This window comes from Lepisma saccharinum, chromosome 27 (genome assembly GCF_977018435.1).
Source record: "Lepisma saccharinum chromosome 27, izLepSacc3.1, whole genome shotgun sequence".
In the NCBI taxonomy this organism is placed as follows: Eukaryota; Metazoa; Arthropoda; class Insecta; order Zygentoma; family Lepismatidae; genus Lepisma; species Lepisma saccharinum.
Genome location: NC_139255.1, coordinates 53,385,600 through 53,403,520, shown reverse-complemented (window position 1 = coordinate 53,403,520; position 17,921 = coordinate 53,385,600). Strand labels below are relative to the sequence as shown.

At 40.8% G+C, this 17,921-nt stretch overlaps 1 protein-coding gene across 2 annotated transcripts in view; it reads right to left on the bottom strand.

Moving 5' to 3' along the window:
• Positions 1 to 1,535: 1,535 nt before the first annotated feature.
• The window catches only part of Cse1 (chromosome segregation 1), a 117,398-nt gene continuing 101,012 nt past the window's right edge, over positions 1,536 to 17,921 (bottom strand). For both annotated transcript variants that reach the window (XM_083113097.1, XM_083113098.1), the window contains 2 exons: positions 7,315 to 7,475; positions 1,536 to 6,038 (listed from right to left, as the gene is read on the bottom strand). In XM_083113097.1, the coding sequence (XP_082969223.1) occupies positions 5,881 to 6,038; positions 7,315 to 7,475 (319 nt within the window). In that variant the 3' untranslated portion in view covers positions 1,536 to 5,880. The remainder of the gene's footprint in view (positions 6,039 to 7,314; positions 7,476 to 17,921) is intronic.

The window sequence follows — 17,921 nt, the reverse complement described above, 5'->3', positions numbered from 1 at the left end:
GTGTATTAGTCCAACTGTAAAAATTATTTATAGGTTTACTTGAATGATTTTTTTTTAAAATAAATGTAAAAACCAGGAAAAAAGTAATATGGAAAAGGTGAGAGTTGGTCAGCTAATGGGGAACGAGTTTTGAGCACTCCATCAAGTCAACTGGTCAACTGTATTGGCTTGAGACTTTTATAAAAAAAAAAAAAAAAAAAAACATGTAATTATGTGATCATGGCACATTTGAAAAATTCAAACAAAGCTATTTGTGCAAGGTAAGGACACCCTGTTTTATCATATACAGATGGGGGACAAAATAATACGAACACCTGTGAATGTAGAGAAAATCTTTCTTAATAGGGAGTTGGACCACCCTGTGACTGAAGTACACTTTGTATGCGACGTGGGATGGACGCGTAGAGGTCATGCACAATGTTTAAGGGAATATGGAGCGATTCTTCCTCCAGAGCAGTCTCCAATTCCGAAAGTGTGGCTGGAGGCGGACTTCGAGCACGAAGTTTGGACTCCAAATATCCCCACAAATGTTCTATAATGTTCAGGTCAGGAGACTGTGGGGGCCATTCAAGATGTCCTACTTCATCGTCATGTTCTTCAAACCATGTTTGGACAGACCAAGCAGTGTGGATAGGAGTGTTGTCGTCTTGAAAAAGCGCCACTCCCCAGGAAATAAAGTCTGGACGAAAGGATGGAGATGATCCCCCAGAATGCTGCGATAGTGACTGGCATTGATCTTCCCATGCAGAAAAACAAGTAGTTCCACACCATGCCAAGATATCGCGCCCCATACCATAATGGACCCACCTCCATGCTTCACAGTCGGCAAGAGGCAGAGGCAGATGAAATGCATCTCGAGGCGTTCTCCACACATAAACGCGCCCCGTGGTCTGAAATAACGTGAATGTTGATTCATCAGACCAGATGACTTGTTGCCACTGATGTGGGGACCAACTTCTGTGAGCTCTGCACCATTGGCGTCGCTTGACAGCATTACATGATGTCACCAATGGCTTACGAATTGCCACTCGGCCATGAATGTGTGCAGCATGGAGTTCCCTTTTGACAGTTTTGGTTGAAATGGGGTCCTGGAGATGCCTGTTCATTTCAGATGTTATCTCGGATAACGATTGCTTGTGCTTTCGGGCCACTATGCGCTTCAACACCCTTCTATCCCGAGCAGCAAGCTTTGTCTTTCGTCCACTGTTGTGCTTTGAAGACGCCATCTTACCTTGTGTTGTGTACGCTGTCATAACGGCTGATACTGTGCTCCTTGCACACCAACAAGCTTTGAGGTTTCAGTCACCATGGCTCCAGCTGAACGTGCTCCAACAATCATGCCTCTTTGGAACTCTGTCAGGTCTGACATTACAGTGTCTCTTGAGAGCGTATGATAAACGAATGCACCACCAACGACTGCTGTTGGCAAACTAATACCTTCCCCTTCACAGCCACTAGGTGGCAGACTTCAGTGCCAGGTGGTGCTGCTGTACTGCCGGTGTGAAATGTGTTCACAGGTGTTCGTATTATTTTGTCCCCCATCTGTATTTGTGGCATTCATATTCGGAATACAAAAAAACAGACTGGGGTGACCCTTTCCAAAGACACTCAAATGTTAACCTCGCTTCCACGCAGTACACCCTAGATTGCATTTTGCAGACTAACGAGGCACTGGCGTCTGGACCTGCAGCCAGGATAATCCTCTTGGCCTTCAACAATCCTCATCTTCGTGATTAACCAAAAAGTGGCAGAAAAGCAAAGTAAAATAAAGTGTCAGTCAATGAATCAAAACTAGAACTGAGGTGGTACTATAGTGGATCCACAGGCAATGCAGATCCACGACTCCTGTGCATCGTACTCCCGCTAGGATGGGAGGTGCAGAAGAGTATGCTTCCTTACATGGCCAGATGTGAACCGATTGTGGGGGTGCTTGGAGACTTTTGGCCGAAGGTTTTTTACCTTGTGGATGCGCCAACACTTGGGCTATTTGCACCAATCACATTATATGAGGTCCAGCCTTACCTTAACTAATATCACCACATCCGAGGAATAAAACCTCCTTACCCAGTTAAAAGGCAAGTGTGTAAAGGGCACTTAGGCTCTGTCCGAAAGGTACGAAGTGCAGACTTGAAGTTTGGTCTTGGCAGAAGTGATGTCACCTAGTACAGTTCGAAAGCGTCAAGAACAGGATGCAAGTGCACAGCTCGCAGTACAGATGGTTGGTGACTAGGTCATGTGATTTCCACACTTGTTGTTCATTTGTTTAAAATCACGGAGGTAGAAAGCGAGCAGCACAGGTAGATATACGTTATTGGCCAGCAAGTTGTTGGTTATAGTTCTTCTAATGTGTGGAAACTTATGTGTAACGAGCATTTAAAAACGCTGTGATTTCTATTGTGAAAAACAAGTTTTTAAATGGCAAGGAAAACAACGAGTACTCAGTTTTATCTCCTGTTCGTATTTGGCGCTGCAGTCGAAGTGCAATTCGAAAGACAACACTTCCAGTCCACAACTTGAAGACCGCACTCCAAGACCATACTCGGAGGATGCTCGCTTCAAGTACGGTCTTGCACCTTTCAGACATGACCTTAGTACATATCAGGGCAAAACAGAACAACACAGTCCAACAGAGGACTATACTGGTTGCAGGTCCAGACGTCAAGAGCCTCGTTGGCCTCTAACATTGCAGTTAGAACGGTGTACTATGTGGAAGTGAGATTAACTTTTGTATGCCTTCTCAGATCAGCCCTTACACCCCGTGATACCAATACTTGTGGTATCAGAATTGGAAAATGTCAGTTCAAATTTCTTCTGCAGTACCAGCTCATACTTTTCCAGAATAATGGTATATCAAAGGGTACATCATGGGCAGGCAACATAAGAAATTTCTTGTATAGGTGATCATGTCATTGATTTATGGCAATTACTATATACTATTTAGTTAATTTATACTATGGCAAAGGTCATATTTAGGGGGAGGTGTCCGACCCCCCCCAAAGATTTTACTACTAAAATTAAATAATGAAAAATATAGTTGTTTAGTCTTTGTTGTATAACTTCCTCTGAAAGTATTTAGGGGGTTCAGACCTCCTCTTCCCACCCAAAATACTTAAGTGCAAAATATTAAATGAATATATACTCATTTAGCATTTCTTGCATAAATTTCCTTGAACTTATTGGAAGACAAGGATTATATTGGGATCATGTGGCTTTAAAGAATAGAAAAGATATATTTAGTACAAAAATTAATAATAATAATAATAATCCATGGCGCGACAGCCCTTGAAGGGCATTGGCCTATCTCTCCGAAAATTAAATAATGAAAATATACTAGTTTAGCATATAATTTCCTCTGAACTTATTGGAAGACAAGGACTACATTGGAATCTTACAGCTTTGAAGGACAAGGAGGACATATTTAGGGGGGTCCAGACTGCTCCCCCCACCCGAAAGACTTATTAAGTATGAAAATTACATAATGTAAATATTCTCGTTTAGCATTTACTGTTTAATTTCCTCTTAACTTATTGGAAGATTAGGATTATATTAGGATCATACGGCTTTGAAGGACAGGAAGGATGTATTTAGGGGGTCCAGAGGTTCAGACACACTGAAAAGTACTAAAATTAAGTAATGAAAATATTAGCATTTGTTGCATAATCGGTTATTAATTTCCTCTGAACTTTTTAGATTTAGAAGGCAAGGATTATATTGGGATGATAAGGCTTTAAAGTATAGGAAAAATGTATTTAGGGGGTCTGGACACCCCATTCCCACCTGAAAGACTTATTAAATATGAAAATTAATAATAATAATCCGTGGTGCGACAGCCCTTGAAGGGCCTTCGCCTATCTCTCCGAAAATTAAATAATTAAAATATACTCGTTTAGCGTATAATTTCCTCGGAATGTATTGGAAGACAAGGACTACATTGGGGTCTTACAGCTTTGATGGACAAAGAGGACATGAAATACAGGGAAAAGGCCCTTACCTAAAGCAAAATTAAGGACATGCCCCTAACAAAAATTAAAATATGTCTCTTAAAAAGTTCCTATGAAACTTTTAAAACTAACTCATTCATTACTTAACGAGACCTGTAACTTTACTATCTCTGAGGATTCTTCTTATTTATATTAAAAGCTGAGGCTGTAAAGGGGCCCTCAGCACAACATATAAATAACGAAGTTCTACCCTCCCTACTTAAGTGTTAAACTGAACTTATTATTCAAGAAAATCAAGCTCATTCAATGTTGATCAAAATTAATTAACAATATCCTCCATTACAAAGATGGTTCAAGAAATATTCGCCAAGTACAACAAGCTCGCAACTTTTCCAGGGCAGATGCTAAAACAACTACAGTATACTGAAATACATTTCAGTGAACATAGTTGAAATAAACCTGGCATCTAAAGGTTAAAATTAGTGCATTACTACTGTGGATACAATACTGCCTAGCCATTCCAGATGTCTTTAATTCTCTAGTGAGACTCCACTTTTACCTATGAAGTTCCTGAATTCTGTGGAAAATCCATAACTTATTTCAACACATACTACCTAAAGATATCCATTTGGCGGTGACATGGAGAGAGGTAATCCACTCTATAAATAAACTTATGGTTCATTTTTCTGTCGTTTTTGTTCGTGATCAATTTTGCCACCTGTCCTGTATCTTCGTCAGGCTCACGCTATATTGGTCACAGGCCCAACTGGTGGCTGACCTACTCTTTGCTACATAGCTCTATCTCCACCAACCGGGGGTGTGTGCCTCAATGAGTGTCAACAACCTCAGTTGCGAAGTAAAAGCTCTAGGGGAAACATTGCTCTCCCGTTGCAACATTGCCAAGCGTACTTCTGTTCTTGTCAGTTGTTTTCATTGGCTTGCTTGTACAGTGTTTTGGTGTCTTGTGTATTAATTTTCTGTGCTCTGTGTACTATTGTACAACTTTTATCCAGTAATGGCACCGATCAACGTTTGGCAACAAGCTGTGTATCCGATGCCCTTTTGTTTTGTCCTGCCAGGAACTTTCGGTGCCTTGACTCAAAAATGTCCAATCTCAATTGAAGAAAATTCAACAGATCACTGATTCATTGTTTCCCAGCCGCCAGTTGGAATTGTGAGCAGTATACGGGAGCAGAAAGAAAAAGGTCTGTATCACGAAGGAAAAGGAACCACACCACCTGCAGCAACACAGTACATGCCTGACAAAGCTACCAGACAGCTGGTGAAGTCAATCACGAAAAAAAACTTCACAGAAAAATAAACCGTGTTTATTAGCGAATATTTCAACATTTTTGATTCCTGGGGTGGGTCATCTTAGGGGGTTTCTCTCAGAAAATATATCGATGCAAAGTGGTTCTGGATGTCCATCCAGCTGAATGGACTTTTGCTTAAGCAATTCTAGGTTTGATCATTACCTGAAACCTCAAATTTCTTTGTTCCTTCTTCAAACAAGAGGAATGAGAAGCAGTGTGCTGACCATGCATCACACAGTGAAAAACTGTTCGACACAAGGCAATTCCATGTTTGGCTAAATAATTACACATAGAATGTGAAAGCAACTATTACGCGTATACAGTGCAGGTACCTCGAACAACTGATAGATTCATCTTGTGCTTTTGAATACAGTATAATTTTTTTTAAAAAATGTCACATGTGCAAACATGCATCTATAAACTTGTGAAAGCAAAGGAAATCACAACAGAAACCAAACAGTGCAAAAGAACATTAAAAGGCATGTGTAGAAAACTACAGTGCAATTACTATTATGAAAAACTATCTTTCGCATGTAAAATTATTTAGAAATGATTTACAAAGTTCTTGCTTTTCCAACGATAATCACTTTCACTTTAGTTCATATTAAAAAAACGAAACAGATCATTCATGATAATTGCACATTAGCAACTTTCATGTAATTCTCCAGATGTGCCCGCTCTGCTTCTGGAAGTCCTTGAGAGATTAACGGGTGGAGCCGTCCCGGATAAGCCACTGACAATTTATGAAGACTTTGAACCAAATGGATTCTAGGATCTGTAACATCTGAATTAGATAGAGATGACAGTAAGAACCAAACATTTAAAATCACACAAATGCCATTTACAATTAATATTAAACAATATTATAATTATATATTACATAGAACAAATAATCTCGTACACAGTGTGTCCCATAATTTACCAGACTAGGATGAGAAAACAGGAATCAAACATGCAATGACACTATTAGGTGTATATTATTCAAATTACATTCCTTGTGCTTCAATATACTGAATGCCATGTTCATACAGCCTGTCAAGATACTTCTAGAAGTCTTTGACGGGAATAGTGTTCAGATACTCAGTCAAAGCTCTTTGAATGCCTACAACAGCATCGAACTAGGTCCATTTCAGCCGCAATTTCAGTTTCAGAAAAAGGAAGTAGTCAGGAAGAGACAGATTAGGAGAATAGGGGGCACTTGGAGTCCAAAAACTGATGGACGACCACAGACCGGTGGCTTGGTGCATTGTCAATTAAAAGGGACCATGAGCTCTGTTGTCGGTATTGTGGGCGTACCTGTCGAATTCGTGCCCACAGACGCTTCAAAACCACAAGGTAGAACTCCCCTATGACCGTCTCCAAGAACGATACCCATGAAGTAGAATAACGTGATGAGCATCATCTTGATACCTTCAGGACTTCTTCATGCGAACTTCCTTTGATTGTGGTGACCCTTGGCTCTTCAATACCGAAGTCTGGCCCTTTGATAATGGCTCATATTGGAAACACAACATTTCATTCACCACCGGTCAAGATAGTTTTCCAGAAATTGGAATAATCCCTGTCCACAGCCCTCAAAAAGGTATTGGCAATGTGAATCCTTTGGTTTTTCCGGCCATTTCTGGGGTAGTGTCGCTTGTGTTACTGTAACTTTTAAGAGGATCCTTCCGCAACGGTCAAATATACCAGCAAGAGAGAGAAAACATCAACGTAATTGGAGAAGGGGTGTTTTTTCTAAATCATGCAATATGTAAATGCATAACATCAGTCTGGAAAATTATGGGACACACTGTGTGCTTTTGACAAACAAAAGTTTACAAATGTACACAATATCAATTAATTTGTAATGCAAAAATAAACATGTACTTAAAGCCTGTATCTTCCAAGTAGCGCCTGTGTACAGCTGATCAATTAGACCATTTTCCCCAGGCATATGCTGACTTACGATTTTCAACATTATGGAAAATGAGATATACATGCTATAAGCTGCATATGTTTTCCGACAAAAGATTACACAGACACTAACAATAATTATAACTATGACTACAAACTGTACTTACTTTGCAAGGGATCATGTTCTGTCTTGTTCGCATAAGCTAGCTTTGAATACGCAACTTGGTAACCAGGCGTATCTTCAACATCAATATAATGATCATCCGCTAATGAGGTTTGATCTTCAGGGAGCTCAAAGAAACCGATTAGAACCTGCAACAGTGGTGGCCTGTGTGCAAGGAAACACAAAAGAGTGAACGATAATTTAATTTTTCATGTTACGGCATAATATATCCGATACATTAAAAACCAGGGCACACTGAATTAGCTACATGAAAGCGCACTTCTAGCACACATTACAAATTATTGAAAAATTATGTGAACTTTGATCTTTGGCAGTGTTCAAAATTAGTAGGAACGAGTAACAAATGTAACAATTTGTTTAGTTTTGGAACCTATGGGGCATTCCATGCGAAAGTGCTGAACCTGAATTTTTAAAATTACATGCAATGCTGTAGCTTTATCCTATCTTGTGATTGAACAATCTAAAATTGTCTTTTGTGATATTTTTTTTTTTTGGAATTTGAATTGAAATATTTGGGTGCATCAGCACTGAGGCTATTTTGCACCCGTCACACTATATGGGGTCCAGCCCCTTATCAGAACAAAAATAAAAGCGTGTCTGAAAACTAAAATTTTCTTACCTTGGTTAAAAGCTGAGGCTAAAAAGAGCGCTCAGCACAAATAAGGACAAAGCACACGACGACACAGAATTATACTGGCCATGGGGGCCAGTCACCAGAGCCTCGTTAGTCTGCAGTCCAGGAAGTACTACGTGGAAGTGAGGTTGACTATTGGGTGCACTACGGGGAAGGAGGACCCCCTTACACCCCATGTTATTCGTTGATTTTAACTTCTTGATTAACTTGCATTTTGTATTGTGTCCCACCCGTGACACCAAAATACAATTAATTTCTCCTTTAACTGTTAAAGTTCCCCATCAACTCCACTAGAATATAAATGGTCAATTACCTTCTCTCTCTGTCTTAAATAATTTATCGTTTTATCATTCGACAATTTGCAGAAATGAAAATACAGTCCTTCACAGAAAAATAGCACCACTTTTGGGCTCTGCTATGAATTATGTGATCTTCCGGCAACTGGACGATTTAGAAAACATTTTATTTTGTTCTGAGCCTGTGAACTGAACCAGAGCAAGTGTGTAGCCATGGTTGCATACCGGGTGGATAAAAATTATGATTATTATTAAATCGTCCTCCTCCATGGCTGTGCGGTCAAAGATGCTGTGCATTGATTTGGTTTGAGTTGGTGTTTTAAGTCCACTTTATGCACAGTAAAGCTAATCGGAACTTGACCTACGGTTTAAAGTGGGATCCGAACCACTGTGCCATGTGCCTCCACCGGGTATCGAACCCGGGACCCTTTGATTACAAGGCAACAATGCTACCACTGTGCCATCGGGGAGGCAGGCTGTGCTTTGAACTCTGACTGCTGGATGGCATGGGTTCAAGTCTGCCTCGGTTAAGTCTCTAGGATTTTGTCCTGCATATAGGACTGGCAGTAAACCACCATCGTGAGGAAATTTGGAAAACTACGAGAGTAGCGTAACCTGGTCTCTGATATATCCTATAACGGCTGCGGCTTCAACAAACATGTAGACCCCATGGCACCCCATTACCGGTTGAAGATCTCCACACCTTTAGGTAGGATTGTTGGAGGGAGACTGGCAGTTGAGACATAGGCCAAGGCCCTTCGAGGGCTGTGGAGCATGGGTTATAATTATTATTAAATCACGCCAAACATGCAATTTTTAAGAGTGGTGCTATTTTTTTGTGATGGACTGTAAATTTCTTACTAAATGAAGAGGGAGTGGCCCACCTGTGGCTCAAAAATTGTTCATGCTGTGTAGTGTTTTGTATTGATCTTGTGATTGTAACACAGGCTGGAAAATCTGCACATTTGCTTCGACCATTCTGATATATAAATATGGAATATTTATTGATACCAGACAATTGGTCATTTCATTTCCATTTCTTTGCCTACACATATATTATTCTTAATTTGTTTTGGTTATTTTTATTGCCCTTCTACCTCATTTGCATATGTTTTTATAAATGGCTGATACAATGAAACTCTCTCTTGTTCACAGTGACAACAAAAAACCCTGCAGGTAAGAAGTCTGCAAAACATTAGTGTTTTAATGTTATATTGTGTGCTGTGTATCTTACTCTATTCTTACTTATCAAAGGTAGAGCATGCAAAATTATTAAATTGACACATGCAGTATCACTTTACTCTGTCCCTCATTATTAAACCTTGAAATGATTCTGTTAAAATATAGGTAAAATGTAATACATGGAAATACACTAAATTTAAAATATTCTGCAAATCAATATTAGTTTACGACAAACACCCCAAGGGCCAGAAAAATGAGAATTGAAGATTGAATACGACCAGTTATGTATGTATGTGGCATCGTCCTTTTCCTGATCCAAAAGATGCAAATTAAAAGGTCAACAAATATGGGAAATTTTAGCTTTCATTTAGGTTTATTGTGTTTAGTAACATGAAAAGAACGGAAGTTTTAAACCTTATACATTTTAATGGTAATATATTACTATCTTTTCAATTTGCGATTACAAAGTGCATTTTATATATAATGAAACACACTGTGCCAACACACTGTGTAAAATTTCTGAAACATACTCGTGCAAAAATAAGTGTGTGCAACAAACAGTACCCTTGTCTCGTGTGATGAGAATGACTTACCATTTATCTGAAGAGGTAAATTGCATACAGAAATATCTTCCTAGTAAATTTACACAAGTGAAGCAAGAGGTGTTTAAAATTACAGAGGTCCAAATTGACTGCTGAAAACATAAGAACTGGATGCTGTTGACTGTGAATAAATGTTCAATATTCTGAAAAGAGGTTCCATTTTAAATTCAAATTGATAAAATTTCCAATCCGATATACCAATAAAACCATTTTTTTTTGTTTTTGCATTTTGTTGTTGTTCTTGTTTATATTAATAAAATAATAGAGTTCACCCACACAGCACCTTTCAGAAAATTTCTGTGTGTACTTTAATTTGTAAGACTAAATTTCTTATAGTAACTTGGATTTTTTTTGTATTTTACCTAATTTTTCTTTCTTCAATCATAAATCAAGATTGCTATTAATAATGAAAAAAGAAAGTCATGGAATTACGGCATACAAACACAAACTCAAGCACAAGGTCTGTGCTTTTTGCTTATTCCATGGTTAATGTACACTAAAATTTCTCCTATCGGACACCTCTGAATAGCGGACATTTTTAAATCCCCCAGCAGAAATACATGGGGTTTAATGGCAATATTACTTCTCAATAATGGATTCTTAATAACGGATGCGGACACTGAAAACTACCTCTCCAACGCAAATAAAACTTCTTAATAACGGACAGCCTAGAAGAAAACAGTTGCAATTCCTGGAATTCGACACAATAATGGCCAGTATTTTGAACTAGTGTTTGATAAATACGGAGAAACTAGTACTCACTTTTATCCGCGAAGCTGTTTTTTCTTCTTTTTCGATTAATTTCAGTGGCCACTGCCACCATCCTCGTTGGAACTTGCTGCGCTGTTGCTTGGCGTGCGTCTTTTGTTCGTAGTTCTCTGGCTGCCGCTAGGTGCGCCGTGCGTCTTGGTGCGTCGTCTGCTATTTCCGGGCGATAACTGCTGCAGTAGTGGAATCCAAGTGTGGTGCGCTTGACCGCTACCGCTATCGATGTTTAGTTCGTGCGGGAAGTGCATTATGGCGTGCGTTTCCTTGATTTTGGTGTGTCTGAGCGTGTGGGCAGTGTGTTTGACTCGAACCTTTTGAATTTTATGGCTATTGTATTTGATATGTCTAGCAAGACCAGTAGTGGGTTGGGCTTTTTTCGCATCTGCTAGGTGCTGTTGGATTCTTTCATTGACAGATCTGATGGACCTGCCGATGTAATGAGCCTTGCATTCACACTCTGCATCCTATACACCCGGGTTGTCAAGCGGGGAGAGGAAGTACCGTTTGTGCTTGTTCAGTTTATCAGTTATTTTGGAGTTGGGTTTGTGCGCTACTTTGATGCCAAATGGGAGAAGGGCTTTAGCTATGCGGTTGGAAGTGGTGGGATGGTAGGGGAAGGCAAACCATTTATATTGGTCGCTGGGGGTTGGTTGTGGCTGGGCTGTTTGTGGATGGGTTGATTGTGGTAGGTTAGGGTGTCTGACCTGTATTTCCGCCTTACTGCACCAAGTGGAAAGTTGTGATTCAGTGTAGCCATGTTTCAGGGCTATTTCTGTGATGGTGGCTATCTCCTCTCGTAGATCCTCTTCTTTGCCACAGTAGGAGAAGGCTCTTCGATAAAAGTTTAGCCACACATTGGCTTTTTGCTTAGGGGGATGGCTGGAGAGAGCATGTATGTACTGGTTGCCTGCATCCGGTTTTCTGTAGACGGTGGTTGTGAATTTGTTAAGTGCACGGCTGATGGTGATGTCCAGGAAGTTGATTTTACCAAGTTTTTCATGCTCTACGGTGAAGTTGAGCCTGGGGTGGATGCTATTTAGCTTGTTCACTAGGAGGTTGAGTTCTTCTGCCTTTTTGTATACAACTATTGTGTCGTCCGCGTACCTTCCATATCGGATGTATTGTAGTTCTGGAGTGTGGAGTATCTCTTTTTCAGCTAGGTGCATGACGATGTTGGCTAAAGGAGCTGATAGCGGGTTGCCCATCGCAAGGCCCTCGGATTGGTTGTAGAATTTATCTTCAAACTGAAAGTAATTGTGTTTTAGACAAACTTCCAATAGCCTGGTTATCTCTTGGACCTCTAGGGCCGGGATTCTGTTAGTTGTCAGCCATCTTTCAACTGAAAGCAGTGCTAGGTCTATGGGGATTGAACTGTACATATCTACTATATCAATGCTGGCTAATTTTGCACTGTCAGCTTGCACTATTGAAGTTACCAGATTTTTAGCATCGGCACTGTTGCGGAACACGTATGTTAGTTTGTGGTTGAAATGAGATATTTTGTTTTTTAGCCAGTTTGTTAGGTGGACTGTGGGGTAATTGAAGCCAGCTATTATAAGTCGCATGGGGATTCCAGGTTTATGAGTTTTAGGAATGCCATAGGCAATGGCAGGTGAAGGGTGGGGGTTGAGGAGGAATTTGTGGTCTTGTTCACTAAGTATGGCACTAGATTTCACTGCATTTTTCACAATTCTATTGTACCTGTCTGTGGGGTCTTTTTTGATGACACTGTACGAGTCACTGTTTAGTTTGTCTATCACTTTTGTGGAGTAATCACCTTTGTGCATGATTACGAACTGGTTTGTTTTGTCAGACTTTAGACACCAAACATCATTGGTGTTCAGCCATTTGCCAAAATCGGAGAGGACAGAAGAGATTTCTTGGTGCACTGGATTAGGTTTCCTGGTTTCACTGTTGGTCATCACTGTCAATCCCCAACAAATTCAAAGAACTCCTTGCCTACGGTGATAAATTTAATGTAGAAAACAATAAACCACCCACCCTCGACCTCATATGTGCGGCAGAAAAAGCAGCTTGTTTTGCTCCCAAACCCCAAGATTCGGAAAACATCAGAACGTCCGCAGCAGGAATTTTTCAAAAAGTGATGACCAACAGTGAAACCAGGAAACCTAATCCAGTGCACCAAGAAATCTCTTCTGTCCTCTCCGATTTTGGCAAATGGCTGAACACCAATGATGTTTGGTGTCTAAAGTCTGACAAAACAAACCAGTTCGTAATCATGCACAAAGGTGATTACTCCACAAAAGTGATAGACAAACTAAACAGTGACTCGTACAGTGTCATCAAAAAAGACCCCACAGACAGGTACAATAGAATTGTGAAAAATGCAGTGAAATCTAGTGCCATACTTAGTGAACAAGACCACAAATTCCTCCTCAACCCCCACCCTTCACCTGCCATTGCCTATGGCATTCCTAAAACTCATAAACCTGGAATCCCCATGCGACTTATAATAGCTGGCTTCAATTACCCCACAGTCCACCTAACAAACTGGCTAAAAAACAAAATATCTCATTTCAACCACAAACTAACATACGTGTTCCGCAACAGTGCCGATGCTAAAAATCTGGTAACTTCAATAGTGCAAGCTGACAGTGCAAAATTAGCCAGCATTGATATAGTAGATATGTACAGTTCAATCCCCATAGACCTAGCACTGCTTTCAGTTGAAAGATGGCTGACAACTAACAGAATCCCGGCCCTAGAGGTCCAAGAGATAACCAGGCTATTGGAAGTTTGTCTAAAACACAATTACTTTCAGTTTGAAGATAAATTCTACAACCAATCCGAGGGCCTTGCGATGGGCAACCCGCTATCAGCTCCTTTAGCCAACATCGTCATGCACCTAGCTGAAAAAGAGATACTCCACACTCCAGAACTACAATACATCCGATATGGAAGGTACGCGGACGACACAATAGTTGTATACAAAAAGGCAGAAGAACTCAACCTCCTAGTGAACAAGCTAAATAGCATCCACCCCAGGCTCAACTTCACCGTAGAGCATGAAAAACTTGGTAAAATCAACTTCCTGGACATCACCATCAGCCGTGCACTTAACAAATTCACAACCACCGTCTACAGAAAACCGGATGCAGGCAACCAGTACATACATGCTCTCTCCAGCCATCCCCCTAAGCAAAAAGCCAATGTGTGGCTAAACTTTTATCGAAGAGCCTTCTCCTACTGTGGCAAAGAAGAGGATCTACGAGAGGAGATAGCCACCATCACAGAAATAGCCCTGAAACATGGCTACACTGAATCACAACTTTCCACTTGGTGCAGTAAGGCGGAAATACAGGTCAGACACCCTAACCTACCACAATCAACCCATCCACAAACAGCCCAGCCACAACCAACCCCCAGCGACCAATATAAATGGTTTGCCTTCCCCTACCATCCCACCACTTCCAACCGCATAGCTAAAGCCCTTCTCCCATTTGGCATCAAAGTAGCGCACAAACCCAACTCCAAAATAACTGATAAACTGAACAAGCACAAACGGTACTTCCTCTCCCCGCTTGACAACCCGGGTGTATAGGATGCAGAGTGTGAATGCAAGGCTCATTACATCGGCAGGTCCATCAGATCTGTCAATGAAAGAATCCAACAGCACCTAGCAGATGCGAAAAAAGCCCAACCCACTACTGGTCTTGCTAGACATATCAAATACAATAGCCATAAAATTCAAAAGGTTCGAGTCAAACACACTGCCCACACGCTCAGACACACCAAAATCAAGGAAACGCACGCCATAATGCACTTCCCGCACGAACTAAACATCGATAGCGGTAGCGGTCAAGCGCACCACACTTGGATTCCACTACTGCAGCAGTTATCGCCCGGAAATAGCAGACGACGCACCAAGACGCACGGCGCACCTAGCGGCAGCCAGAGAACTACGAACAAAAGACGCACGCCAAGCAACAGCGCAGCAAGTTCCAACGAGGATGGTGGCAGTGGCCACTGAAATTAATCGAAAAAGAAGAAAAAACAGCTTCGCGGATAAAAGTGAGTACTAGTTTCTCCGTATTTATATACTACCGCGTCTCTCTTTTCCCAATTATGAATAGTGTTTGATGTTACACCGAACGTATTTCTTTTTAAAAGTGCAGACAGTAGACAGGATTCTTTGTGGTTATCTTGACAAGTATGTGTCACTTCTGCTACGATGTCGCAGAAATGCAAACAACTGACTTTAAAGGAAAACGTTGAAGTCATCAACATCTACGAGAAACATAAACTTTTCTTTCTTTAGTGTTCGAGACATGGCCATGTGGTTTAAACTCACCGTATGTAGCACAGTATTTTGTTCCTTGAATGTAGGGGGAAAAAAAACATTATGTTCGTAAAGTACATACTGTAATATGCTTATCCTATTATGTAACATTCTCCATTTTTTTCTGAATAACGGACACTTCTTAATAACGGACATTTATATTTCCCCCAGGCCTGTCCATTATTGAGAAGTTTTATTGTAGTAAGTTGTCACAGGCATGATCATTATGACGATACAGTATTTTATCTGCATTTCTTAATTTGTGCATTCAATGGTGGAATCTGCAGCCTATCACTGCAAGCTAGGTAGTGACAGTGCATGTGGTGTTACCGTGCTCAATGAACATTGCTACTGTGTTGAATATTATCAGTATAAAATCAGTTCCGTAATGTGTTTTAAAAACAGCTGCAGCCGGCCCTCGTGGCGGAGTGGTTAGCACATCGCGCTGCGAAGCCAGGTGTCCCGGGTTCGAATCCTGGCTTGGGCATGGATGTTTGTGATGTCTATTCATCATATCATCACTCATCCCCATCTTCGCACATTAGCAGAAAGAGGCACAAGAAGCGAAGTAAAATAAATCAAATCAAAATCAGCTGCAAAGAGGTTCAAAACAAGACCAAGATCATATTTTTAGCAACACCCAATACTAAGAAAAAATTTGTTTCACAAAATTGTGAAGAATGTTTTATGATAAATAGAAAATCTGAAAATTGTTTTTGTATCGGACCACACATTTCTTACTTATAGAATTTCAAAGACAGCAGTCGTTTGTAAAACACACACAAAAAAGGCACTGTAGGAATGACATCAAGAGCTAAAGTGAAAAGGCATCCAAGTTAACAATGAAAAGAGCAGAGGTGGCAGAGATGCATCAGCTGAAGTGGTTTGGACATGTGCATAGAGTGAGTGAAGGCAGGAAAGGCAAGCAAGTGATGGCAATATGGGTTGAGGGCAGAGTAGGAAAAGACAGGCCAAGGAACAAATGATGCATGAAGAAACGAAGGGGATGAAGAGCCGAGATTGAGAGGAGTGGATGAGATGGACAGAACAGCATGCTCTGAAGCATAGCAGTATAAGGGGCTAACGAAGAAGAAGAAGAAGAGGAAGAAGAAGATTATTTCAAAGAGAGAGTTTGGAAAATACCAAAACACCGACACTTTTTCCTTCTCACACCAATAAAAATTCGAAGGCATACTTGAAAAAAAAAATAGTTACCATAGATTAGCACAGAATTGAATAACCTAAATTTTAATGCAACTCATTTATATGTAGGCCTACTGGCTAAATTTAATTGAAGTCCAAACTCGAGTTTCCATAATTTTTAATCCAACAGTATGATTTCATTTGCTTGAAAATTTTAATACATTTATATATTGGAAATTGGAATAATAAAATGACTGTCATTTAATCATCTGATATCCATTGCTATTGCCACAAAATGAAAGTTGCACATTTTGCAGTATGTTCCCAGCATAGTTGGACTCCAAAAAAGTAACAAGATGTATCGATGAATGAATGTTCACTAACATTTTCCAACATTGATACCAATGAAACTGCTTCACACCCTTCCACTAAGATAGATCATAAGTTGTCGAGTTGCAAAACATTGTATAAAAAATAATTTTATAAGAGTTCAATTACACTGTACAAATTATAACTTTCCAAGCTATGTGAAGAAAAGCCATATTGGCAATCACACTGTACAAATTATAACTTTGAGAGCAATGTGAAGAAAAGCCATATTGGCAATAACATTGTATAAAAGAGTAAGGGCAGTGTAGATACAGGGTCCGTTCTGAAAGTACCCGAACTGTCCACAGCACGGCGCGAGAATCGATTGAGGGTTCGGGTAAGCTGCGCCAGGTGGCAGTGGGGACCTTAACCTTGAAAACAAGGCCTCGCTCAGTTGCCTGCGAGCAGTGGTTGAGGTGCAATCGCTCGTGTTGTGTACATGGAAAAAACATCACGTCAAGAATTTGTAGTTGGTGGATTTGGTGAAAATGGAGCGCACTTTGGAACAGTGCTACACTGTGAAATTTTGTGTTAAATTGAAAAAAAAAACAACTTTACGGAGACTTTAACCATGCTACGGGAGGCTTACGGCAAGGCGAGGAAGTGATGTCCTGCACGCAAGTTTACACATGGCACATGGCGTTCAAGGAAGGACGGGAGGTGGTTGAGGACGAATAACGTTCAGGGAGACTGTCCACGTCAAAAACGGAGGAAAATGTGGCCCGTGTGAAAGCTCTGTTAGACAAAGACAGGCGTTTAAGTTTCCAGATGATTGCAGAGGAGGTGGGACTGGCGAAAACGCAAGTTTTTGAAATTGTTACCCAAAACTTGAACATGCTCAAAATCTGTGCAAAAATGGTTCCGAAGATTTTGGCGGACGATCAAATGCAGTGCCGCGTGCAAATTGCCTGCGAAATTGTGGAACATGTGGACGGTGACGAAACGTTTCTCAACCGAGTGATAACCGGGGATGAAACCCGGCTATTCGAGTATGACCCCGAAAGCAAGACACAAAGTTCAGAATGGCACACCCCCACATCCCCTCGTCAAAAGAAGGCCCGGATGTCAAATTCAAAGGTGAAGACAATGCTTCTTTGTCTTTCTCGACGCGAAGGGGGTCATGCACAAAGAGTTTCCACTTGCTGGGACCACCTTGAATGCAGCTTACCACAAAACAGTGCTTCAGCGTCCGGTCTGACATCACCAATAGGTGGGTGCTTCACCACGACAACGTGCCGACTCACACAGCACTGTTGGTAGGTGAGATTTTGGCCAACGTACGCATGGCAATGCTGC